The sequence below is a fragment of the Echinops telfairi genome, unplaced genomic scaffold (genome assembly GCF_000313985.2).
Source record: "Echinops telfairi isolate 266 unplaced genomic scaffold, ASM31398v2 ScPeMD7_7400;HRSCAF=8409, whole genome shotgun sequence".
Lineage (NCBI taxonomy): Eukaryota > Metazoa > Chordata > Mammalia > Afrosoricida > Tenrecidae > Echinops > Echinops telfairi.
In genome coordinates, this window is record NW_022111300.1 from 33,062,725 (window position 1) to 33,088,434 (window position 25,710).

Below are 25,710 nucleotides of genomic sequence, written 5' to 3' on the forward strand. Positions count from 1 at the left end.
CTTGAAAATCAGTAATTGCATCTTCCTCAGAAAACACAGCACTTGAGACATACACACATACAATCTGAAAACGGAGGATCATGGCGTGAGGCAGACAGACAAGACGTGCACGCGCACACGGCAAAGCTCCGAGGCCCACCCTGGGGGTCAGCCACCCTGGGGGCGTGAGCAGGGCCGATCTCAGACGTAGCAGCACTCCTTGAAGGCTGTTTGGAGAGAACCCTAGGGACTCCGGTTAGACATTCTTTGGGGGGTGGTCTTAGGCTAGTCCATGAACTGAGGGGCGATGACACAAGCGGGGCGCGCACATCAATTCCGAGCCATGGTGGCAGAGGTCAAATTGTTCCTTCCCGGGGCAGACACTGGGAGCAAGAAGATGCCCACCGAACAAGAGTCAGCCTGGCGGGCAAGGCTCCTGGAAAAGCCGCCTGCGGGCGCGGGTTTCCACAGGGCCGCTCGCTCCCGGGAGTTTGGCCAGGAGGGGGGAGGGGGGTTAGGACAGGACAGGCAGAGACACGCGCCACACCACGGTATAGGGAGTGGGGGCGGGGTGGGAAGGACGGAGGCGTGGCTGAGGGCAGGTCTAAGAAGAGTGAAGGCCCTGCCCACATGCCCTACCTTGTACAGGACACACGTGGCAGGCTTCAGGAAATGGGTGGCTCCCGCCCTGTGAGCACAAGCACACACAGCCTGGAGGGATGGAGCTGCCCCAGTGCCACAGCTCACTACACCACGCACAAAGAGGCCCATTCTGGACACACTGCAAGTGCCAACCTTTTATTGTCCACCGTTCTCGGTGGTGGAAGTGGGCCTTGCCACCATGCATGTGGCCCCCGGCTGACTCGGCCCTCAGGGCTTGCCTCTGAGGGGGGAGCGCAACTCCTTCCCGCTACTGTAGAGCCCCCGCTCCGGAGAAACGTGGGTAGGTTTTCAAAGATGTCTGTTTGACGCTGGAGGTACACAATGAGGTTCCAGGGTGATGCTTTGACATGGACTCCCACAGCATCAGAGCTAACCCAGGAGTGTTCACATTTCAACAAAAACAGACACCCTACCCTAGGGCTTGTGAGATGGCCGGGCAGCCCACTATGGCCGAGTGTCGCTGTCCCAGCTGGGAACTTACAACGTTGCTCCTAGTGGAAGACCTAAAAACAAAGACGTTCCAGGGAGGCCTCAAGGGCCCATTGCACATGCACGCACACATACACACACACATACACGCACGCACACTGGAGTTCTCCCGAGCACACAGCCCCTCGGAGGCTCCCCCAGCCCTGCAGCGGGCATGCGCCAAGTCCCCTGTGCCACAGCAATGGAAGTGTAAACTGGAAGAGCAGCGGGTGGTCCAGGGGCCTGGGTGGACTACCGAATGTTGTCCAAATAATGCACTTCCGGGTAAAGGCAGTTCACAAGGAGAGCCAGGAGGCTTTTCCCATCCTTGAGGCAATGGCCAGGGTGCTTTATAAACTGGGCGGCCTGAGAGATCGGATCCTGGTATTCCACATACTGCTTACTCGATGGCATGGCCTCGAGGGCGCTCAGAGCCTGGAAGACACGTAAGGTAAACAAGAGGGTTAACCAGGTGCCCCATGAGGCATGCAGAACCTGGTGGCTGCAGGGACAGCATGCCTCCTGAGTCTGGCGGGGAGACCAGAGAACTGGACCGGGCGTGCACGAGGCTAGGCTGGGTTAGCCACCATCAGTACACCAGCAACCCAGATTTCTCACAGCTTCCGCATCCAGCCGCTTCCCAAGCCTTCCCCACAGCCCGTGGTCAGCCTGCTTCCTCTCCATTCCTCACCCACTACGCGCGCTCCTGACGGCATATATATTAACAGATGGACTTTGCTTGCTTCGGGAAACAAGGAGGAAGAATGAACTGACAGAAATACATTAATGGGAACCCTGGTGGCCCAGCAGTTACATATTGGGCTGCAATCCCCAAGGTCAGCAGTTTGAAACCAACAGTCACTCTGAAAGAAAGAGGCGGCTTTCTATTTCCGTGAACAGTTAGGGTCTCCAAAATCCACAGGGACAGCTCTACCCTATCCTACAGGGTCACTATGAGTCGGCATCAGCATGATGGCAGTGGGTTTGGGTTTGGGGTTAGACAGAAGCTCAAGGGCTGAAAATCCACACAGAAGGATTTTGAAAGGAAGCTAGGGTGTGTGAGCAAGTTCAATCTCCAACAGGAGCTAACGGGGACAGTCTCCCACCCCTGCTCCAAGCTTGATTTGTTGGCCTCTCCTGCCTCTCTTGTCTTCTAAAGTCTAGCCCCCAATGGCCTGCTTTGGTGTGTGCCTACGGGAAAGCACTGTAGACAGAGACACTATTTTACAAAGTCTGCCTTGACGACAGTGTGGCAGGTACACGTGAGCCAACCTGGTAGATGAGAAGGAACGGGGCACAGAGCTGCACCACCTGGTGGCCACAGGAGGGTCACAGGTGCTGTCAGCCCTGTGACATCTCAAACTTATCAGGAAACGCTTCTCATCTGCCCTTGGAAGACCACCACTTACGGCCCACTGGGGAGGTTCTACATATGACATTACAGCAAAAACAAAACAAGCCCCACTGTCATCGAGTCGATTAGGACTCACTGTATGGCTTCTGAGACTATAGATCTTCTTGGGAGCAGACAGCCTCATCTTTCTCCCTCAGAGTGGCTGATGGGTTTGAACCCCCAACCCTAAGGTCAACAGTCCAATGCGTAATCCATAGTCCCACTAGGGCTCCTTATAGAAGACAATGGGGGTGGTGTACATAAAGATACACACCAGCCATCTTGCCTGTCAGTCTTAAATATCAGTATTCTGTAAACCCAGACCCCTGCAGACTATACTGTTTGATCCCTGCCCTTAAGGACCAAGACCCCACACAACAGAGCCTGAGAAGGGCAATGCTGTGCTGTCGGTGCAAAAGGCAGGGCAAACACCACTTCTCCACCTTGGTCTCTGGTGGAAGGAAAACCACTGGCCCTTAGCACAAGGTTGGCTTTACTGACCTGCTGGGCTCTCAGTGTCAGATGCAATTCAGGGCTCGGCTTCAGGCGGATGTGGTCCTCAGTGGGCACCTGCACCAAGAGGAAGGTGGACATGCTCCGGGCGACCACTCGGAACCTTGCGTGCAGTGGGGACACAGAAGTCATGATTAGCCAGCATTTCCTATCACATCTCGTATTCAAAACAACATAAGCATGTTTCTAGGGCTTCTGTTAGCTTCCTCAGGAAAACCTTAAGGACCTTCAAGAAGAAACTTTATCTAAACCTTCGCTTAATTCACAATCAAGATTTTTTGTTTTTTTTTTTATAAAAGGAAATTTATCTCCCTCTCAATGTATACCTAATTCAGATTCAAGAATTAAAGAGCCCAGTTCATCCAAAGACACACAAACCCAATTTAAGTGAAATAAAAATCACATTAAAAACAAAAACCACCATAGCGACCCTTCCGGGCAGAGCAGGCTGCTCCACTGGGTTTCTGAGACTACAATCCGTATGGGAGGACACAGCCTGATCTCTGCAGGGTGGCTGGTGGGTTTGAATTGCTGACCTTGGGGTGAATAGCCCAAAGCATAACCCACTACACCAAGAGCTCCATGTAGCCCTGCTACATTCAACCGTGAACAAAGTACCTCGATGCTCACGGGTGGATTGGGTGGTTCTCAGAGCTGCCAGCAATATGATGTCCTATTCCACAACACCTAAATGTTCTGAGCGCTGCCAACACCTAAATAGTCTGAGCGCTCTTCTAATGCTCAAAAGAAGCCCGTGGAATCCCAAAGAGCTTCCAAAAGTCCATGGAAAAATCCTGTAATCTTTTAATTCCATATCGCCACAAACTTTTTTAAAGACCCCTGTACATACATAGTATGAACACAATGGGAGACGAACAGGTAATGCTTTCATCCTTTGGGATTTTTTTTTAACCACCAAAACCTAGACTCCTTTCTTAAGACTTCTCCTTTCTACTAGCTGATCTTAATGCACCAGGAGACTAAGCCAAGTGGGCGTTCTTAGTCCCTCGGGATCAGCCTGCCCTGAGCGCAAAGCTTGCTGGCCATGAGGCAGCTCACAGGTGTAAAGGACCTGGTTCGGCAGCAGTGGCCAGGGGTCAAAAAGAAATCAGCCGTTGGAGGGGTAACAAAAGAAAACTGAGAGACAGAGGAGAAACAAAGCAAAAGGAAAGAAAAACATTTGAATCTGAAAACAACGCACTTAAGACAGAAAGATGGGATTGGGCTCTGGTAGTTTCTCTTCTGAAGCTGTGTCAGAGACGTTGCCTCTAAATCAAAAACCCTGTTCAAGTCTCGAGACCCCTCACTGGGTGCAGAACCGGATGCTCCTTGGGTGCCAGCAACACTGGGCTCCCTTACCTGTTGGACAAGGGTGACCTCCGGCCCAGCCCGATTGCCCCCAGAATCCCAGAGCTGAGCCTCTCCTCCGCCACCAGGCTCAGTCTGCTCTGAAGCATGAGCAGAATCCGAATGACGGCTTCCGTCAGGACGGCGTCGTTCTGCTCCGCCTGGCCCAGGGACAGCTGCAGCGCTTGGTGCCACCACAGACACAGCTTGGCCTCTTCCTGCACAGAGCTGGGGGTGGCACAGGGGGAGGGAGTCAGAAACGGAGCTTTCCGCCTCATTGCACTGCACGTGCAGGCGTGAGTTCACATACATGGGATGTGTAGGACGTCGAGGGTAACCACGCTGATAGAGAGCCACCGGGCAACAGTGGCTACCGTTTACTGACCACGCACTCTGATGGACACTGCACAGCTCTGTGCTTTCACACGTTCCCTAGAACGACCCTCAGTGGCAGGCATGGTCATCCCCACTTGATTGGCAAGGGAAACTGATGCTGTGGGAAATAACGCCGCTCAGAAAGTTAGTCCCCCAAAGGCAGGCTCTCTCTGCAGCGTGCAGTGCTTCGTGGCCTTGTTAATGGTCTTACGCACCACACAGCGCTGTGTACTTAAAGATGCGCTTCCGTGTGAAACCCCAAGCTCAGCAGACACAGTGAGCTGGGTTCCACGGCAGGGGCCGCCGTACCTCGGATATACCTGCTCCAACCACTTGCTTAAGATGAGCAGCACTTTCATGTCATTCCTTAGCGTCTGTTCACTGTTCAAACACTGAAGCAGGTAGACATAAAGGGTCAAGTAGCTGCCCAGGGCCAGGCACTCCTGCAGAAATTCTTCCATGGTGAGCTCAGGAACTTGAAGGGATACCAGGATGGGGCCCCAACCTAAATTAGGATTGAGGGAGTCTAAGGAAAAAAAGAAGAAAGATTGACAAACAAGCATGCCTAGCACTGGCTGAACCCCTCAGAAGACAGCTGCTGAGGGAGCGTGGGGCACAAGCCTGCCTAGTCCACCTCTCTGTGGCAGAGGACAAGATAGCCTGGGGGGTGGGTTCACCAGAGCACAGTGGGAGACAGTGGTCTACAAAACAGACCCTGGGTAACATCATGAACCACTTCGTTCAGTCCTTCTCGTGGTCAAGAAAATGTTTCTCATTCGGGTCCTACGGGCCACAAGAGGGGAGTGTGTCTCGGGCTGAGACTAGCCGGCCCTCACTGCTCAGGGTTTGTGCCCGGCTAGCCGTCCTTGGGGTGCAGGCATCAGAACTCAGCGGTCACCCTGCTAATCACCTCCTGTTCCACATGGCAAGCATGAGCGTCTCCGTGCCAGCCCCTGGCCTCGGCGTTCTGCTATCCAGGGCCACCTGTCAGTTGGACGACTCCTGCTTTCCCGATGGATGTTACAACCACTCTCCCCGTGGTAAGTGTTTGCATGTTCAACGCTCACTCGGACTCATATCCCAACACAAACACCTGAACGTGTTTCAGAATTGTTAAGAGGCACGGCTTTTAGTAGCTTTACAAAGGGACTTGGGGCAGGGCTGCAGCTCCCCAGGCTTCTGAAGCAGGCCAGGTCTCTGACAGACGCTGAGAATTCAAAGGTGGGGGTTAAAAAAAAGATCAAGGGAAGGGTGAGGGCGGGGTGACCTCCTCCAAGAATTACAAAGGGGTGACAAGGAGCAATAAAAGGACTTCTGTGAAAACTCACTTGAAATGTGACAAAAGCCAGGGAAAACTAGTGAGAGCTGTTACGTACATGGACTGTGACTTAACCCAATTCACCTGTAACAATGGAAGGTCGTCCTGACCCTTCACAGCCACAGCAACAACCCGTTGGGGGTTGCACCCACAGTCCTGGTCCCTAGGTTCTCGTCCCAAATAAGACCTTTCTGAACAAGCAGACGTACTCCGAACCATCAGCCACATTACGGAGCCATTGCTCCTAGGGAAGGTTCTAGAAGGGGATGGCGAGGACAGCTCTAATGGGGGAGCAGGCGCTAAGCCTTCACCTACCTTCTGTGAAGTAGGCCGTGATGCAGGCTTCGGTCGTCTCCGCCATGTGGCGGACGGAAGCCAGGCTCTGGCAGGCTGCTGTCAGGAGAGGCAGCACCCCCAGCCCGTGCACTTTGTGGCTGACCCAGGTCCGGACGCTGCCGCGGAGGAACTCTGCGGTCGGAAGGGTCGAGTTGTTCAACATCGTCAGGACTTCTACAAAGAGGCTGCTGAGGGCCAGGTGGCGGGTCTGGCTGTCCATGTCTGTGGGGCACGCACACACACTGGATGAGGCTGCTGGAAGGTGAGTGATGCACACGTGATGGAGAGAACGGTGCTTCCGTCCATCAGCCCCGTGGGGTTCACAGTTCTAGTCGGGGATTCTAGGGGAGGAGCCCTGGTGGTGTAGTGGGTTATGCTAACCCAAGGTCAGCGGTTTGAGACGACCAGGCCCTCTGAGGGAGAAAGATGAGGCTTCCTATTCCTGTAAAGAGTTAGCCTCAAAAACTACTGGGGCAGATCTTCCCTGTCTTATAGGATCTCTTGAGTCGGGATCAGCCCCAGTGGCAGTGAGCAGATCGGCCATGGCACGGAATACCTTGTGCGAGGGGCAAGACTAGGGACTTCCGCCAGGTCCTTGGGCCCGCAGTGCGGTGGAGCGTTGGCTATCAGACATCCCACAGGCTGGTGTGAAGGCCTGACGCAGAAACAGCATCATTCCCCTCTATTGTCCAGCCTGCACTCAAGAACTCCCTCTGGTCCACAGATCTCCAGGGCTATTTGCTGAGCAAATTAGAAAGTCACCCTGTAAGTGATTCCCCCGATGCCACCCACGCTGCCGCTCCCCTGGCGTGACCTGCGTGGCACGGGACTGCGCAGATGCAGGGGAACCTTGCTAGGTTCTGCACAGCAGCTCTTTGTTCTTTGCTGTGTGGTTTCGAGGAAAGCGGCTGAGCAGAAGCACCCGCAGGACAAACGGGCCTTACTGGGAAGTCCAGGTGGAAATGAGAAAAAGGAGCGGAAGGCCAGACAAAAGACTCCTTTACATCACAGGGAAGTGAAATGCAAATGGCCGCAGAGGTTGAGCCCTTCCGAAGCGGAAAGCCGGCCTCAGTTCAGGGTGCGGGCTAACTGCCCACTCGCCATGGTGCTCACCAGTGGACCGCGCTGTCGCTCTCTTCTCCGGGGACAGGAAATCTGACTTCAGCCGTCCGCTCCGTGGGAACGCTCAGAAGTCTGACCCAACATACTCAGCAAACAAATTTACCTGTTTGCACAGCAGCAAGGGCCCTGGCGGTTCAAACCCACCAGCTGCCCCCAGGAGAAAGAGGAGGCTGTCAGCTCCTCCTGGAAAGATGTACAGGCTCAGAAGCCCAACCTAGGATGGCTGTGAGTCAGAACCAACTCAGTGGCAGTGGGTTTGGTTTTTGGGTTTCCGAGTAATCAAGCAAGGACTGAAAAAAAAAAAGGCTGAGATAAGAGGTCTATATGTGTATGCAAATGTGCTTTGACATGTATTTCTATGAGTGTGAATGTTCTTGGTAATAAAAAGGCCTTATCTCTGAATTTGGTTAAGTGACAGCTTTTAATCCTTTAATTATGATTCAGAGTAGCAATCAATTACCACAATGAATCTCTTCACTGATTCCAGTGTCTTCCCTTCCCCCAACCGGCTCTAAACACCAGATGCCATCCTAAGGCTTTTCCGTTACAGTCTTTCTACAGCGACCTTCTTCCCTTTGCCTGGCAACATTTGTCAACATTCACTGTCCCAATCACGTCTGCCCGACTCAAGAGTGGCTTCCCCAGCAATGCTGGCTGTCCTTCCTTCCTCTTTAAATATTTAGTCAGTGAGTGTTGTTGGCTTGTCAGGCAGTTGCTACGATCTAGTTTAATCCTTTGGAGATATGTACGAATATGATCTCGTTTTGCAGATCAAGTTATTTACAGTGTCCACAATCACCTAACTGGTAAGTGGTGAAATCAAGACCTGCATTTTAACTACTTTATCATCTGCCTTCTGTAATAAATCTATATTCCAGAACTGCTTTATAAAACTTAACAATTTTTTTACTCACCAATTCTATCCAACTCAATCCACACACCAGGGTGGCATCGGTACGCATGCCTAAATTCTCTAGCTGCCCATTTCCAGGTGGTAATGGAACAAACATAGCAAGGCTGTGAAACCCATCTGTGGGTGGCAAATCTTCCCTGCTATCGGGTATTTTTCTAACTCTGTAACAAGGTCCCTCTACTGCTGGAAATTCAAACAAAAGGAGTCTCAGTAGCACAGCGGTTAAGTGCAAGTCTCCTAACTAAAAGGCCAGGGGTTCAAACACACCAGTGTTCCTATCAGCGCCAAGAAAGCACTTGGGGTCACCATCGTCAAAACCGATTCAATGACACCTAACAACAACTGAAGGGACGGCTGTTTCCGGTCTGGGCCCCCTCAATACCCTTGTGAACATCCCTGCTCGTTCCCCAGGGCTCATGTGCACCTAATTCTTTTGGGTCACCGCACTTACAAATTTCAGTTGATGCTCATGTTTTAAAGAGAGCTGTAACTGTCTGCCCATGTGCCAACAGGAATACATGGATATACATCCTTTGCAACACTTGCTATTTACAGTATTTTCTTGATTTTTGCCGTTCCTGGTAGGTAACGTTTCACTACGGTTTTAGTTTGTTTCCTTGGGCGTCACCGAGGTTCCCCACCTCTCCACGTTCATGGGTCTTCGGGGTATCCTCGTGGGTGACAATGCCTTAAACACAGCAGACATTCTGGATCGAGCCCTGCTCTCCCACTTACCAGGGGGGTTGAAGACAATGATATCATCTAGGAGCTTGGACATCTGCTGCTCGAGGGCTGGGAAGGTGATTTTCCCGTCCTGTTCCAGGCTACCGAGAAACTGGACCATCTGACGAGTGAAGGCGCGGCACTTGGGAACTGCATCCTGATGAACAGAACAGGAATCGTTCAGACGAACCCCAGCAGCGGTGTGAGCTGAGCCTCCCAGGGTCTGCTGTAGGAGTGCGTGTGATACAGGGACCGGTACACTCAGTGGGGAAAGGCGATGACAGACCAGGACTCCACCAAGAGCACTATCGCCCAGAGTCCTCCTGTCGAGGGATATGCAAACCCGAGGCAACACTTGGGCTGGGGCCCCTGCACCCCCAGATCCCAGCAAAGCACTCTTCCTCATGGCCACATTGATAATGGTGTGAATTCAACATCAGCTACTTGCTGGGAACCTTTCCACAAACGTATTTGTTAGCTGATTAATTGCTAACAACAACCCTCGGAAGAAGGCAGAGTATTATTTCCAACTCAGATGAGAATGGCCCAGGGACGTGCCGACAGTCGCCCAGGCAGTGGGCTGGGGACCAGGCTCGCTTGTCTTGCCCTGGTGACTCTGCTGCCATCCACGGCCACTAAACCCATGGCCCGCCCCAGCCCTCCTGGCTTTACACCACCCTTCAGCATGTGGCACTGCAGGCAAAGGCTTGCCGAGAGAGAGGATAAAGCTAAGACAGCCAAAGGCCGCCACAGCGGAAGTCCACCATCCACACATCCACCAACTTCCCCTGCCGCCACGCCATCGGGTCCCAGCCTGTCCCCAGCAGTAGTCAAGCTACAGGTGCTTGTGAAGAATGGCCACTGTCCCTGGAATGACGACTTACGAGATGCTTCTGGCCATCGGCTGGACTGGAAAGGCCTGCAGAAACTTTGAGGAGCTTCAGGACAGCCTGGGCGGCGGGTTCTTTGGCCAGGATGATGGACGGCGGGTAGTGGCTGCTGAAGTAGCCGATGGCGCTCTGGTAGGACACAGCATCCACGAGGTGCCACGAGAGCGAGCTCGTCTGTCCCAGGAGATTCAGCAGGGGCGACTCCTAGAAACCACGCACAGGTCCTGTGACTTCCAGGGGCCCCGCCGCCCAGCCGCCCATGGGCGTCTCTAATGAGTCCGCCCCGTTGAAAGTGTCAAGTGACGGTCGAGTCACATCAAGAGTTCCCCACCCCTCGGCTCGTGGGCCAGGGATGTGAAAACCCATGCCGTCATGCAGAGTGCACTGGTACGTGAACGACTGCAGAGTGGCTAGGTTAAAATTGAACACCTTTTCATTTTGTCTCCCTTTTGACCCATTTAAATTTTGTTCTAATTGTTAGTATTTTTGTTTTCTTTTCTATTGGTGTTTTATCCATTTTGCTTTGTTATTGTTGTCAGTTTTTTTAAATATGTTTTTCTGTACATGAAGTCCAGGATAGGTAAATCTATAGAAACAGTAACTGGATTAATGTTTTCTTGGGGTTCTGGCAGGAAAGGTTGGGGGGAAATGAAGAGCTAATGAGTAGACGAAAGAAGAAAATGTTCTACAATTGATTGTGGTAATGATTGTACAGCTTTTCTTGATATGCTTGAACTATTGAATTGTATCATATATGGATTATGTGCCCAAAAATCTGTTAGAAAAAGCAAAGACCTGGTGATATGCTTCTGAAGGGTCACACGTGTGAAAGGTCTATGGAATATACTTCTGTTTACAAATTCATTGATAAATGGCATGTGTTCACCAGAATAGTATTACACAGAATAGTCTCAATGTCATAAAAATGCCCTGTGCTTCACACAGTACCCTTGTCTCTTCTCACCCTAACAGTAGTGTAGGAACATTTTTTGCAGGCATCGAATGTTTTCCTACACCTTTAAAAATGATGATATAATTTTTTAAATTTTAAAAATGATGATATAAAAATAATAAAGATAAGCCAGTCCAGGTGCAGTATAGCACCGATGAAACATAAAAAAAAAAGCCAAAGCCACAGCCACAGCCAAACCCATTGCTATGCAGGCCATCTCAGCTCCCAGCATTCTGTGGGGCAGAATAGAGCCATCGGCACTGGAGTCTTTCCACAGGCAAACGGCCTCATCTTTCTTCTGTGAACGGCGGGGCAGGTTCAAACCACTGACCTACTGGTTAGTGGCCAGCTGTTTGCTCACTGCGCCACCAGGGCTCCTTAGGAATCTGAGTGAAATTAAACCCAAGTCTTGATCAGACACATGAAAAGTATGAGTGATCAGTAGCCAGAGCCCAATTTATTCAGGAACTCTCTGATCCAGGGGCTTCCTATAAAGTAACCTAACTCTGACAAAAGGCAAACATTGTTCTACCAGCCGTGAGTGAGTTAAGAACAAATCAGTGAACACGCCTCAGGAGGAACCAAACCTTATCTCAACCTTACAATCCACGGTAAGTTGAAGGGTTAACTCCCTTAACAAAGCAGTTCCTTTTCACTCAAGGGGACAAGAAACCTGTGGGAGCCACTGCCCAAGAGACAAGTAAAAGCCACACACTCGGGGGAACCTACAGAGTGACTCGGGCCCCAATGGGCTTGATGACGTGCACACGTTACGTGCCCACGCACTAACTCTGGGAGTGATGAGGGGTGCCGTAATGGACTTGGATGGTCTAACGCCATGCGGTCTGCATCATAATCTAGAACTAGCTTTAGCGCCATCCAAGAAAGCCAGGCATCTAGGCGAAAGCACCTCTCTTCAACTTGACCCCAATGCCACTGACACAGGTATTAGGGAACATCTGAAAAGCAGTAAGGCAAAAGGCGAGCATGTAGGGAGTGTGCCCACATCTGCAGAACGAGCTCTTCAAACGTACTGGCTGATCCACCAGCTGGTCTTCCTTTGCCAATAAGATCATCATGAAAAGGAGGCAGACGATCATGCTTCTGGTTGCCGGCAGGGGGCTGGGGTTCCAGGCATCGGCAAGCACACTGACCCAGTTGACTTCGCAGAGGACAGAGCCCAGAAATAAGAAACAGCTCTTGGGGCTTCCTCTTTCCACCTAAAAGGAAACCAATGACAATCAATGTTATGCTTCACGCACCCCCAACCTTGAGAATGTCTATCAGTCAGTGTTTCATAAAGTCAGGTTTCCACAAATAACGTGTATTTTTTCCAGATGGGGCAGGACGAAACTTGACATCTACTAGTGAGCAGTTCCCCAAGTTCGAGTGGGGACTGGCTGAAACAGGGCCTTCTGGGCCTAGAGGTTCTGATTTCCTGCATCTGGGGTGGAAACTCAAACTTGTGTTCCTAACGAGTCCCACGTGGTGTGGATGCTTCTGGTCCCAGAAAAATACTTTTGCTCCCAAACACTAAAGTGCATCATCTCCATACCACCTTTTCAGTGGCATGCTGTGCTGTAAGATGTCTCCACAAGGCCTTACAAGTTTTTGATGACTGTTTATAAAGTTTAATTAAATCTTATTTCATGTACAGTAGAGAATTTTTTAGCATATAACCAGTCTCAGGGTTAAGTTTTATCAGCCCATTTTGGTATTCCTCGTTCATTGAAAGTACGACTTGGCTAGCCACAACGTTACCTGTTCAAAACAAAAGCTAAAAGCTCTCCCCTCCAGTAAAATAACCACCGATGGAACCAGATGAGGCTGTGTCTTCTCACTGCCTTCACTGAATTGTGGAAACTTCGTCTCCCTTTAGAACATGATTCTTCACCCTGCTTTATGACTGTTCTCTATCCCTCACTCCACTCCCTTAAAACACGCTTTATCATGCCAGCACGACACAAAGAGGTAAAGGGCTCCCAGATTCCGGGTGGGTCAAGGTCATTAAAAGAAAACGCCAAGGGGTGCAGGGCCCACAGCCTCCCTTCATGGACTAATTGGCCGTGTAGTTACAAGCACCCTCTTACTAATGTGCAGTCTCTCAGCTGTAGAAGCCATCACTCACGATGAGGAGGAATACGTACCTAATGCTTGCCTTGTGCACTAAAGCCAGCTATAAGATCACGCTTCAACCTTTTGTTTCTCTAAAGCCTCGGCCTGGGCTCTCCTCGGCATTGAGATCATGAGAGGCTGGCCTGCAACACTGGGTTGGACACCCCGTACAGCGCACTGCATCTTACTCACAGCCATAAATAGCTGTCGATCTGCCTCCGTTACAGAACTGACGGGCCCTCGGGAACAAATGTGGCCCGAAGAGCGCTGGTGGTTATGAACCAATGACGCCAGCTCTGAAAGCTACGACTGGGGAGGCTTTAGGTTGTGTTGAAATAGAAAATTAAGGACAACGGTATCTTGAGGTGCCTAATTCACAAATCTTACACCACAGTGCCAACCGACTTTCTGAAAGGGCCGCTTCTCCTGCACAGACTCGGCGGCTCGGGTCTTTTTCTGATGCCGGCAGCGCAGCGCCGGCCGCCTCGTTGTTCACTTGCATCACTGCTAGGAGACTCGATGGCCTGCGTACTGTTCACCTTCTACTAGAAGCTCGAGTGGCTGTCATGCTGCTCTCCTGGAAGTACATGCGAACATGTGCATACACTCCCCCAGACCGAGCGTGACAGCACGAGGCACTCACGCAAGATCACCAGGAAGACACAGTCCCTGGAGTTTAAAGTGGGCCGCAGGCACTTTCCCGGAAGCTATTACCCCAATGACGAGTCCATGGCCTGCTGCTTTACCAGCACCCCCAGACAGAAGGGGGCCTGGGGTGACCCCACACTCGAGCTGTGCACCAGTGCCCGCCCACCCACCCACCCCACTGTGACCTGGAGGGTAAGGGACATACTTTGAAGAAAGCCTCCATGAGCATGCGGTCGGGGTGCAGGTCCCTCCACTGGAGTCTGCGGTATGCATGGTGGAACGCATACAGAATGAATTCGGGCATTTTGGGCGCCGTGCAGGTTTCGCAGTAATGCATCAGGTGTAGTCGAAGGGCTCCCTCCTCCCCCGGAAGCAGCTTGTCTGAAAGGTAAAGACAGTTCCTGCAGTGGAAGAGCTTCTGGGTTATCTCTAAAGCACCCTGCCAGGAAAACCAACACCGGGCCCAAATCTGAACTGAACGTCCAAGACCTAGGGTTCTTCACATTGACTCAAGGTCAAAGCCTTTCAGTTTAATAAGAAAGATTGTGAGGGGGGAAACGGTACCTGTTGGGCAGCTGGCATGAGCATTTCGTGGGAGTTGGTAGGGGTGGTCTGTTTTTCTTCAAAACATCTAAATACATGGCGTGTAACTCAAAATCCATTCCACAGCACTGACCAATTCTAGACGCATAAGCACGTCACTCACTCAGCACCTTAGCGGAACCAACGTTCTCCACCTGGGAATGTTCTAAATGATGAGACCTGAGCCCTTGCTGCAGTTCAGTTAGAGACTGTCCACTCACTTGTAAGTCATTCAAAAATGACTCACGTTCTTCTGCAACCTGGATCACGCAGCAGCAGTAACCACTTTAAGATCCTCAAAGGTCTGTGACTGTACAATGGCACTTAGACTCCGACAAATGGTTTCAGACTTTCTGTTTCTACGAAAAGGAATGGAACTGATCAAAGTGGAGCGCGCTGTCTACACAGAGAACAGAAACCCGGTGGGCTTCTTTCTCAACACTGATCTTTCGAGACATGGCCGACTATCACGGCTGGCACTCCTGTGCCCTCAATTCCCAGCCTCACAATTCATTCTACAGCACCAGGCTTTGAAGCCTGCTTTTACCCAGAAAACAAATGGTGGCACTTGTGGAAATCTGGATCCTAGAGGGTTGCGTTGATACACAGGTGAGGAAGTAAACAAAAGATGAATAGGTCACCTCTGAGGACAAGACTGAGCTTCAAATCCCAGTCCTCCCTTCGGCCAGGGCTTGGCAATTGACCCCGCGACCCTCAGCCTCAGTGGGAAGCTTGGGCCAGTCCAACCCCCACGGAGCTGGCTGGTGCTTCCCAGAGCTGCTCTTCTTTCCTCCTCTCCATTCCAGGTTGTCAGACCCCTCCCTACTGCCTTCCGCCCGCCCCCAGCCCCACCTCCACTTGCCTGTTCCCGTATACATCTCAGGCATTCCAACTACACTTCGACATGATCTTCCCAGGGACCCAAAGCGCAGACGTGTCCGATGAAGATCCAGAGGCCGGGAGAAATGAAGGAGAGAGAACAGCTAGGTGGGGGAATATGGACAGCCTGAGGCTCCATCCAGGTTGTGGAACCAGCCTGAGCCGGCGAGCTGTCCACGTCAGGACCGGGGACTTCTGAAGGACAGTGAAGCAGGGCAAGAGAACGGAGGGAAAACTGTCCTGAACTCCATCACGACATTTCTCCAGGGCATGAGGGCCAGGAAACTTTGAATACCGAATGAAAACATAGGACTAGCGGCGTGACACAAATGATGCCTAGGAAAATTAATCTAAGAGGGCAGAATGATTGAGCAGGAACACAAACCAGAGATAAGAAAAATAGCTAGAGGGTTTCAAAGAAACCAGACACTTCACCCACAGACACATAATCCAACTCCAGCTCATAGCGAGCCCACGGGGCAGAGAGCAAATGTGCCACAGGATTTTTGAGGCTATCAATCTTTATGGGAGCAGAGGGCCTCCCCAAGAGTGGCTGGCAGGTTCAAACTGCTGACCTTGAAGTTAGCAGCCCCACATGTAATGTACTATGCCACCAGGGCTCCTTAAGATGATGGGTAGGTAGGTTTACAGACCTCCGGATAGAAAACACTTAGACACCCTGGATGAAACAAGACCTCTCTTTAAATGCACAACTAGGACACTAGGTGGGAGAAATCACCAGAGGCCAGAAGCAAAGAGGACTGCAAAGCAGAGTCGACCTGCTGCTGAAGCCACAGCTGCCAGCCCTGGAGGTTTTAACAGCGCAAGGTTACTAGGGCTTAACTTCTGAGCACTAGGTTTGCAGGCTCCAGTCTCTGCCGGGAGCCCTGGATCCCTGTAGCCTCCGGTTCCACGGGGTCCCTTCGGACCAGGACAAAGCAATGTGCAAAGCTTTGCCCTCAGCCTTGTGTGTCAGCTGCAGGAACTTGCCCGGGGTGGAACGTAGGGGTGAAAGGGCTGTGTGGTCACGAGTCCTACCCCAACTGAAGTGGTCCAAGGACCCTGAGCCAATCTTGTATGCTGTTAACTGGGCAATAGGAGATGAGTCCCAATCACAGTCTCGTTCCTGCTTCTGAAGTCCTACCTGCAACTAGGATGAAGTTCCTTGCCACCAGTCATGCATCCTCCTCTGGGGCCAAAGTGGAAGATGCCAGAGGAACCCCTGTGCTCCCAGCCTGGCCACACCCCTAACCCAGGGCCCCTCCTCCTCTAGTCCCCCCTCCTTCTCAATCAGTAGTTCTGAGAGTCAGGCTGTCTCCTGTGGCTTTCTTAGGAGAGTTCTCGTGGTCTTTTATTCTACCAATCTCACTGCCCCTCAACTTGATCTTGACCTCCAGCAACCCCCCCACAAAAAAAAAAAACAAACAACAGGGTAGAACTGCCCCTGTGGGTTTCCAAGACTGCAGTAATTCTTTACTGGAGTAGAAAACCTCATCTTTCTCCCAAGGAGCAGCTGGTGGTTTCGAACTGCTAAATTTGGGGTCCGCAGCCCAACTCTAACCACTATGCCACTGGGACTCCTATCCTAACAAAGGAGAATGGCATTAAAAGATTAAGAGGTTATAAACTTCAAAAAGTTAAATGCATCTGTGCGTGACCTTTCTTCTGACACAAATGACTGACAACAGCTCAATCAAATCTCATAGGAGGGCAAAGGTGAAGTATCAGCCGAATGGCTTTGGGAAAAGGTGAAAAGCCGCCTGGACTAGAACATGACAGCATCCTACCTTTAAAACTCCCGTGCAGTGAGTCAATGCAGTCCGTGAACAAGTGCACGAAGCTGGAGGCCACCACAGCGTCACTTTCCAGCCAGGGGTAATGGCGCTGCTTGCTGTAAAGAAATGCAGCATGCACCAGAGATGGAAAGGCACCATCCCTTTAGAGTGCGCCAAGTCGCCTCTACAAAACACCATTGGAACTTGTAGCACCCAAGTTGCAAACAAATTTGAACAGCTAAAAACGAACGGTTTACCTTCCTGTGTCCTCCAGGACCAAGATCCACGGCTTAAAGAGCTGAATGACCACAGAATGCAGAATTCTCAGCACTGAAACAAAGCACCCAGGTTAGAATCCAGAAACAAGCACAGCTCCTGTCAATTATCACTGACGGCCAAAGCAAAAACCAAGCTCCCTGCCTCTGCACCGATGCTGACTCAGAGTGGCCCTGCAGGACAAGGGAGAACAGCCCGTAACGCTCCATAGGAGTAGAGAGCCTCCTCTTTCTCCCAGAGTAGAACTGCCCCTGCGCGTCTCCAAGGTTATAAATCCTTATGGGAGCCAAAAGAGCCTCATCTTCCTCCCGCCAAGTGGCTGGTGGCTTAAAACTGCTAACTGTTTGGTCAGCAGCTCAATGGGTAACCCACCACACTCTAGGGCTCCTTACAGAAAATCTGCCTTTTTGGGGGTGGGGAGGGGGGGAGCTGATACCAAGGGCTCAAGAAGAAAGAAAATGTTTTAGAAATGATGATGGTAACACATGTGCAAAGGTGCTTGACACGATGGATGTACATATGGATTATTATAAGAACTGTAAGAGCCCCTAATAAAATGATTTATTTAAACCCCCAATAAAAATGATTTTTAAAAAAAGATTTATTTTAAAAAAGAAAATTGGAATTTTATCTGTAGGCTCATGAGCCTATGTTGAGATACAAACTACATGTTTAGTAAACTGTTTCCCTTTGCTACAATGGGAGCCCTGGTGACACAGTGGTTCTGAATTGGGCTGCAAACCCCAGGGTCAGCAGTTCAAAACCACAAGCCGCTTGGAAGACAGGGCTTTCTACTTTGTAAAGAGTTCTTCGCGGAAACTCAGTTTCTCCCTTGTTCTACAGGGTTGCTAGGAGCTGGCATCGACTCGAAGGCAGTGAGTTAGGTTTTTCTGTTGCTACCATGGAATGTCTCTGAATTGAGGGATTTTCATTACACATCATGCAATATCACAAAGAATTTTAGAAGTATATGTTCCCAAGATAAATGCTCAAACATCTAGAACTCATCCCACAGAGCAGGGAATAAAAAGAAGAAAGGGCTGGAGGTTGAAACGTATGCCTTGGCGTCCTCGGAGGGAGGGGCAGAGAGCTGCAGCAAGCAGCCACTCTAAGTGAACGCACACGGGACACACGTAGGGATTCTTCCCTGCACCATCCATCTTCTCCTTCCTGGCATTCAGATATCTAGTCTGATCACAGACCTAAATCTCTTCGTGGGCCTGTCCAAGTGTCTTCGAGTGGCAGGTCGCAGCACCGAGCTCCACGTCCGTTACCTGTTTGGCTGCTGGCGGACGGGTCCTGGGCCAAGCAGGCCACTTCTGAGTCAACCAGCCTTTTCACAAGGTAGCCCAACAGCGTCTTCACTTCCTCCATGTAAGGGCTCCACTTTGCAAATAAGCCGAAGCTCTTGAACTCTAACTTGGATAACCGAAGCTTGTAGAAGAAGTTTGAGAGCCACTGGATAGTCTCCATTACCTGCAAGACAATGAGTCGCGCTTACCAATGCATGGCGCTTGGCAAGGCCGGGGTCTAACTGCAGGTCTTGGGTATGAGAAAAGGCTTGCAAGGCTCTAAACAGTGGTTCTCAGCCCTCCTCATGCCGCAGTCCTTCAATACAGTTCCTCATGGGGTGGGGGCCCCCCGACCATAAAACGATTTCCGTTGCTACTTCATAACTGTCATTTTGCTACTGTTATGAATTGGGCGACCCCTGTGAAAGGGTCGTTCGACCCCCCCCCCCCAAAGTGGTCAGGACCTACAGGTTAAGAACCGCTGTTCTATAACATGCGAAAAATAAATCAGTGCGCTTCCAACTCTCCCAAAGTCTTGGAAGGAAGCACTGTTCTAATAAACTCCCCGTGGACCTGTACTGGGAAAACTGATACAATCTGGAGCCGTCAGACACTGAAGACCCCGCCAAGGGCGCGTGCGCTCAGACAGAGGGGCTACAGCGGGGAGGGAGGGGAAACCCAGGCCCGGGGCTGATCAGGCAGCTGCACAAGGGGTAAACTCGGGTGTGAGAGAAAGGCAAAGGGGGTGCAGGGAAATAAAGGTCTGACTGAAAGCACAGGACTCTTAAAGACAAGTCACAAAACCCGCTTTTTCAATATAACGTTAATGTTTTCCAAATATTTAGAGACTTCCTGCCAACGCGACTGGAAAGACCAAAGACTACACACCTGCTTGTCGGACAAGGGCACACCTGGAGAGCTCTGAAGCATGGTGCTCTCGGCAGGGGCCGCCCCCTGCTGGCTGTCGGGGGAGCAGCAGCCCAGGGCCCGCAGGGTGGCTTTCCAACATTCGGGGCTCAGCAGCTGCTCGGCGGAGCCTGAGATGGAAAACAGGGAAAAGCCAGTCGCCTCTTTCTTGAATTCACTTTTCTAACTTGAACCCAAAAAACACAGGTGGAAATTAAATAAAATCCGAACAAATCCCCAAGACTTAGAGGACATGGTAGCCACAGCTAGAAGGGAAAGCCAGAGGCATTCACAACACAGATCATGGAGTCCGGTGTGGCACTGCTATCCTGAGTCCTGACAAGATGCTTCTGCTTCCAGTACATATTTACTGCTCAACTCACGGCACGGCACTGGTCTAGTTACCTAAACACACAGTTTACGATTCCCTTTGGAAAGCGTCAAGAAATTTAAAATAAACTATATTATATATATATGATTTTTTTTTTAGAAAATAGCTATGGAAATTAATACAAATACCTATCATCAATCTCCACACACTCTTCAACTTTCAAGTTGAAAATGCTTTGAAACGCCTTCCATTTCAGGATCCTTCCAGAAGCACAATTGTCATAAAATCATTACGTGATCATTAGACAGTTTCTATTAAATAACATGAAGATTTGGTATAATGCAAAAATTTTTTTTCCACTCCATCTATAAGCGATATGGAGGAAGTGAAAACACTACCTCACTTGCCAAATTTCATTAAATCACTGCTTGGTGAAATTCTAAAATATAAAAGTCCGCCATTTACTCCTCTAACCACCAACAGCTCTACGCTTCAGGGGGGTGCGACAAACGGTGATGGTGTGGACATTTTAATGTCGCCCTTTCCCTTGACAAATACAAACTACGCCGACATAAGACACCTTCAGAAAGTTCACGGGAAAATGCTTATCATGAAAAAGCTATGCCTGGATTCCCTTTTCTCTAAAATGAGCCCGTGCTCATTTATTACCACATGTGTAAACAGGATCTAGTTTGAGACACAAGATAGAGCAGATATCAGTTTAAAGGGGCCCTGCCATCAGAGCAACATAAATTATGCTAAAGCTGAAGCAAGAGGAAATAAATTTAAGGTGACGCTTGAGTGGAAGAATGATGAAATCCTGGTGCTTTATGAAAAATGTATGGGGACAATGCCCCAAAGAAATCAGCAGTTTACAAATAGCTGGCTTAAAAAAAACATACTAAAACCAAAAAACACAAGTAGCTGGGTCATTTTAAGAAAAAGAAGGCATGAGACAATGTTGAAGATAAAGCTCACGGCAGCAGACTATCCACGTCAACTTGTGAGAAAACAACTGCTCGTGCGCTAATGAAAGGGCACCTACATCTCACAGAGGCAACAGCCAACACCACAGCCATCTCGATTGGCTCAGCTTACACAACGCTGCCTGAAAAACACGTTCTGCTCAGTAGGTGGGTGTCGAGCTACTGTGCCCAGATCAGCTGCAGGCAAGGGCAGAGCCTTTCGAGAGAGACTTTAAACAAGACGTCGGACAGTGTAAGACATGACAAAATAATAATTTATAAATTATCAAGGGTTCGTGAGAGAGGGGCGGGAGGGGGGGAAATGCGGAGCTGATACCAAGGGCTCAAGTAGAAAGAAAATGTTTTGAGAATGATGATGGCAACAAATGTACAAATGTGCCTGACACATGGATAGATGTATGGATTGTGATGAGTTGTACGATCCTCCAATAAAATGATTTTTTAAAAGGTGGGATCAAGATCCAGAAGCTTCCACCCTATCTAAAGCTGGAGCAGAAGAAAGATGGCTTCACCAGTATGGTCCTGAAGACAAAGCAGAGCCAAGGCCACCAAAAGGGGGGAAGTGGGTCAGTCAGAGCGCAGGCACGGGAGAGGTCACGGCAAGTCCTTTCGAGCTGCTCGAGGCATTTTGCTTGTTGAATTTCTGGAGCCAAAGGAGGATTCCCAGAATCTTCCACCACGTCGATGCTTCCGCTGGCTCTCCTCCCCAAACCAGGGTAATCTTGTGAGAGTTTTGATGACCACCATTAGGCATCCACCTTGCAGTCCTGATTCAGCCCCTCGTGATTTCTTGTGTTTACTGAGCTTAAAGAGTCTGGACAGGGCATCCACTTGGACATGACTGCATTCCCAGGCCCCTCGGTTCTTTAGGGATGGTCTAAACCGCTGCTCTTACCACGTACAAATGTGGCTTGAACTTGAGCACATGTTGAGAAATAGATTATTTTTTAAAAATCATTTTATTGGGGGCTCGTATAATTCTCATCACAATCCATAGATTATTGTTATTTTATTTCTTCTCATTTAATGCAATATTTTTCATGAACTATTTGACGTCCCCTTAGAGAGAAAGTTCATTTGGGGTGGGGTGGGAGGCAGCAGTCAAAAAATTAGGAGGGAAAAAAAAACCCAAAGATGTATCTGCTATTTACAAGGTACCGAGAAACCACCCGGTATGTCCAACAGATCACCAAGGGGCAACGTCCTTCCCTTACCAGATTAATAATCTGCAGAAAGCATCCCCATTCCCACCAATGCCAGCTCTGCACAGCTTCAAGATCAAGGGGGAGTGCATGACATTACACTTGGCACTCTCTTGTCTAATTAGGGTCCGTTCTAACATTCAGATCGGTGGTGACCATGATTTTTAGATATGGCAACATTTGGGATGTGACCCATCTAGCACTCCAGGCTCACCTGGTGTCATGTTTCCAAATTAAAAAAAAAAAAATGTGGGCCAACCCGGCTATGTCATGATGCTCCGAACTGTGTAATTTTCCTCCATTCTGTGATCTGATGTAATCATCCTGGGTTGTTAGTTCTAACCTCGATGACGCTGATGAGGCAGGACTGGGTGGTATCTTGAGTCAATCTTCTGGAATCTTGTAAGAGAGTGCCAACAAGAAAAAAGAGCCCAGAGAGTGGAGCACAGGGTCCCTGCACAGTGAACTTTCTAGACCAGGGTAAGACGGATGCCAACACATACAGAGATTTCCAAGGGGTGCTATGTGCATGGGTGCTGAAAGGAGGTAAGGACTTTCTCTACAGCCTTCCCCAGAGCCGGTGCCCCGAGTCAGGGCTTCTAGCTTCCTTAAACTGTGAGAGAATAAACTTAAACTTGTTAAAGCCATCCACTTGTGGTATTTCTGCTAGCAGCACTAGACAACTCGGACAATGAATGATTCTAAACCCTGTACTTTCTTGTTTTTCAGTGTGAGATGGCATCGATAAGACCAGTTGATTCAGTCCTACTATTCACTGTCATTGAATTCATCCCAATTCACTGAAGACACTTACTTTGCATCAGCAGCCTGAGAATGTCACTGTACTGGTCGGGGAACTGGTAGAGAAGAAGGTAAGTCCAGTGCTTACAGAACAGATTAAATGGCATCAAAATATCTTCATCTGGTTCCAGGCCCCAGGCCGTCAGTGCCAAATGAATGGATTCCAGAAGCCTGGTGCGGTCAGACAGAGGAGGTTTAGTGGAGTGTAGCCATTGCTTAAGATCAAACTAAAAAGGAAAAGCAAAAAAAAAAAAGGCAAGCTTATTTACACTAAAAAATGATTTAAAGTAGAGAAAATTTCATTTGAAAATGGAAAACAAAATGTATATCCAAGGATAGCAAACGTATAGACAGGAAGTGAACTACGTGATTGGTGACAGTCTCTCTCTCGATGCCACTCTCTGCTATCAGAGAAAACATTTTCTACAGCTCCGCGGGCTTTCTTGTAGCGGACAACAAATGGCTCCTTGTTGGAGGCCTACCTACAGTTCTGTTCAGTTGCCTGCACTTGTACCTGCCTAATCATGGCACACTTTCTCTACAACTCCACCACTCTCCTTCTCTGGCCACAGTGCCTCAAACATTTTATCGACTGTGTTCAGAGTCTGCAGGGTTACCTGGTTTCATCTAACAAAACAACAAGCATTGACGTTACCATCTAGAATCCCAACTATAAAATCTGTTCTCTCTCATTATAGACTGAGATCAGGCTTTACGGATCCGTGGGTGGCAAGTGAAGAGAAATGGCTAAGGCTGTGGAATGCTTATCTGGTGAAGCACACTTGCTGCCTTGGTCGACCAGAGTTGGCATTCTGCTCCACCTGCTGAGAGCACCCTTGCCATACACATAAGGCACTGACAAGCTGCAACTCCTTACCCAACACCCCTGAGGCATGCATTCTGAAAAGGAGCGCGTGAAGGGACTGACAGGAATATTCAAAGTGCACTGTTGTGGAGGAAGCCATGGATGCCAGTCCTTTTTCCGTTCCTTTGGAGCCAGGGCCTTCCTCTTTAAGATGACATGAGTACACACAAGGCCCCAGAAGAGGCAGCTGCCGAAGACCATGTCGAATGCGGCAGGGCCTGCCCGCCTCTGGACGGCCTGGGCTGGGCAGCAACGGCCCTGCTGCAGCTGAGCCAGCGCATCGGCCGCAGTCACAGCTCACCTTGGTCAGCAGCATGAAAACCATGTCGCTGGTATCCTCGCTGAGAAAGCTGACCACTGTCCCGTAGAGCTGGATGAAGTCTGCGGGCGCGGCGTTGGGGGTGAAGAATGAGGACAGCAGCGAGCAGAGCCTTCTGTGCTTCAGGATGGTCTGAAGCACTTTCCTGCATTCTGATTTGGTGCCGCTGATGAACACCTGGAGAGGAGGAGGCGGGAAGGGTCACCAAAGCGCCTCCCTCTTTAGTTTTCATTTAAGCTTTAAGTGGGGGGTCAGTACGTCAGTCACATGAACAGAACTTTTTGTCCAGGAAAATGGGAACCAGTGGAAATGAACCTCAATTGTCATAGATTGATTGGACTGTCACTTCCAATGCAGACAATATTAAAAATTCTGCATAATCCATCAATCTGGTCTGCATGAGTCATCTAGCAAATGGGTCATACAAAGGAAACTCTTAAATTGTACCAGAATATACTGTTTAAGGATTAAAATATTAGGTTTGAAATTAGAAATTTATCATGTGGCCACCCTGCTTACTAAATGTCCCGGGTGAATCTGTCTAATACCCAGGAAATAAAACCTCTAGCTTCTAGATGTCGTGGTGCCGTGCCTTTAGAAAGCTAACATTCGGGGACAGACAACAAAAAAGTGGGTGAAGCCAAGGGAAGGGTACTGTTTGTGTCTCCACAGGAAAAGAGGGACCAGACTTCAAACCAGTGACAGATGAATGCAACGTGCTGGCAAGGAGTGGGGAGCCTGTGGAGGGACCTGAGGGCTCGGCCCCCATACCAGCTACATGGACAACTGCCCCTCCCCGCAGAAGAATTCACTTAAGAGGATGGCACTGAAGCTGCAGCTAGGGGAGAGGGACATACCTGATCAGAGCACACAGGAGCAAATGAATGGGGAGGAAGAGAGAGTGGAGCACATCCTGGCCCACCAGGCCTGGAGGAAGATATCCCTGTTCTGAACAGTCAATGCACAGAGTGGACCATATGACGGATTCCACAAGATACGCCGTCCCTTGTTGGCCCAGGGGCCTAAGGGGGACAACACTGGAGACTCAGTGTTGGGACTGGCCCAGACTGACCCCGCGACATAGAGGCAAACCACTAAAGGCGTGTGGCACAGCAACTGTGGGAGCAGAGCAGGGAGCCCCCGAGGGAGTGCAAAGGGCAGACTCTGGGGCCAGAGCATGGCACCCCATGGGACCTGACTGAAGGAGACACCTAGAGATGAAAAATCAGACCTCGATCTATTCACAGGTTTTTCTTTAATTTTTTTGTCTTTTAATTAATGTATTCTGTTATGGGTCATTGGTTTTCCTTTTTGTACTTATCGCTGTGCTCTCATTTGTTGCCTATCTTGCTATGGCTTGATTTCTGGTGCATATTATTATCTCTGCAGATCTATCTAGATAAGACAGACTGGATGAACAGTCTGGAGGAGAAAACAACGGGACCGATGGTTCCGGGGGGACATGGGAGAGGGGGAGGCAGGGGTAAGGAGGTGGTGCTGACCAACCCAGGGACAGGGGAACAACAAGTGATCCAAAATCAGTGTCAAGGAGGGTGTGAGAGGCCTGGTAGGGATGATCAAGGGCAATATAACCGAGAGAAATTACTGAAACCCAAATGAAGGCTGAGCATGATAGTGGGACAAGAGGAAAATAAGGGGAAATAGAGGAAAGAAATAGGTGACAAAGGGTATTTACAGAGGTCTAAATACTGGCATGTACATATGTAAATATATTTATATA

At 49.9% G+C, this 25,710-nt stretch overlaps 1 protein-coding gene across 3 annotated transcripts in view; it reads right to left on the minus strand.

Moving 5' to 3' along the window:
• Nucleotides 1–763: 763 nt before the first annotated feature.
• EPG5 (ectopic P-granules autophagy protein 5 homolog) overlaps nt 764–25,710 on the minus strand; it is a 98,917-nt gene continuing 73,970 nt past the window's right edge. For 2 of the 3 annotated variants that reach the window (XM_045296294.1, XM_045296292.1), the window contains exons 30-44: nt 23,952–24,146; nt 22,799–23,012; nt 19,448–19,596; nt 18,542–18,743; nt 17,249–17,321; nt 17,004–17,107; nt 13,961–14,136; nt 12,027–12,212; nt 10,035–10,244; nt 9,163–9,307; nt 6,372–6,647; nt 5,048–5,264; nt 4,376–4,591; nt 3,005–3,119; nt 764–1,545 (exon numbers count right to left, since the gene is read on the minus strand). In XM_045296294.1, coding sequence (XP_045152229.1) covers nt 1,363–1,545; nt 3,005–3,119; nt 4,376–4,591; nt 5,048–5,264; nt 6,372–6,647; nt 9,163–9,307; nt 10,035–10,244; nt 12,027–12,212; nt 13,961–14,136; nt 17,004–17,107; nt 17,249–17,321; nt 18,542–18,743; nt 19,448–19,596; nt 22,799–23,012; nt 23,952–24,146 — 2,661 coding nt within the window. In that variant the 3' untranslated portion in view covers nt 764–1,362. The remainder of the gene's footprint in view (nt 1,546–3,004; nt 3,120–4,375; nt 4,592–5,047; nt 5,265–6,371; nt 6,648–9,162; nt 9,308–10,034; nt 10,245–12,026; nt 12,213–13,960; nt 14,137–17,003; nt 17,108–17,248; nt 17,322–18,541; nt 18,744–19,447; nt 19,597–22,798; nt 23,013–23,951; nt 24,147–25,710) is intronic. The other variant, XM_013004729.2, reaches the window with a different exon arrangement.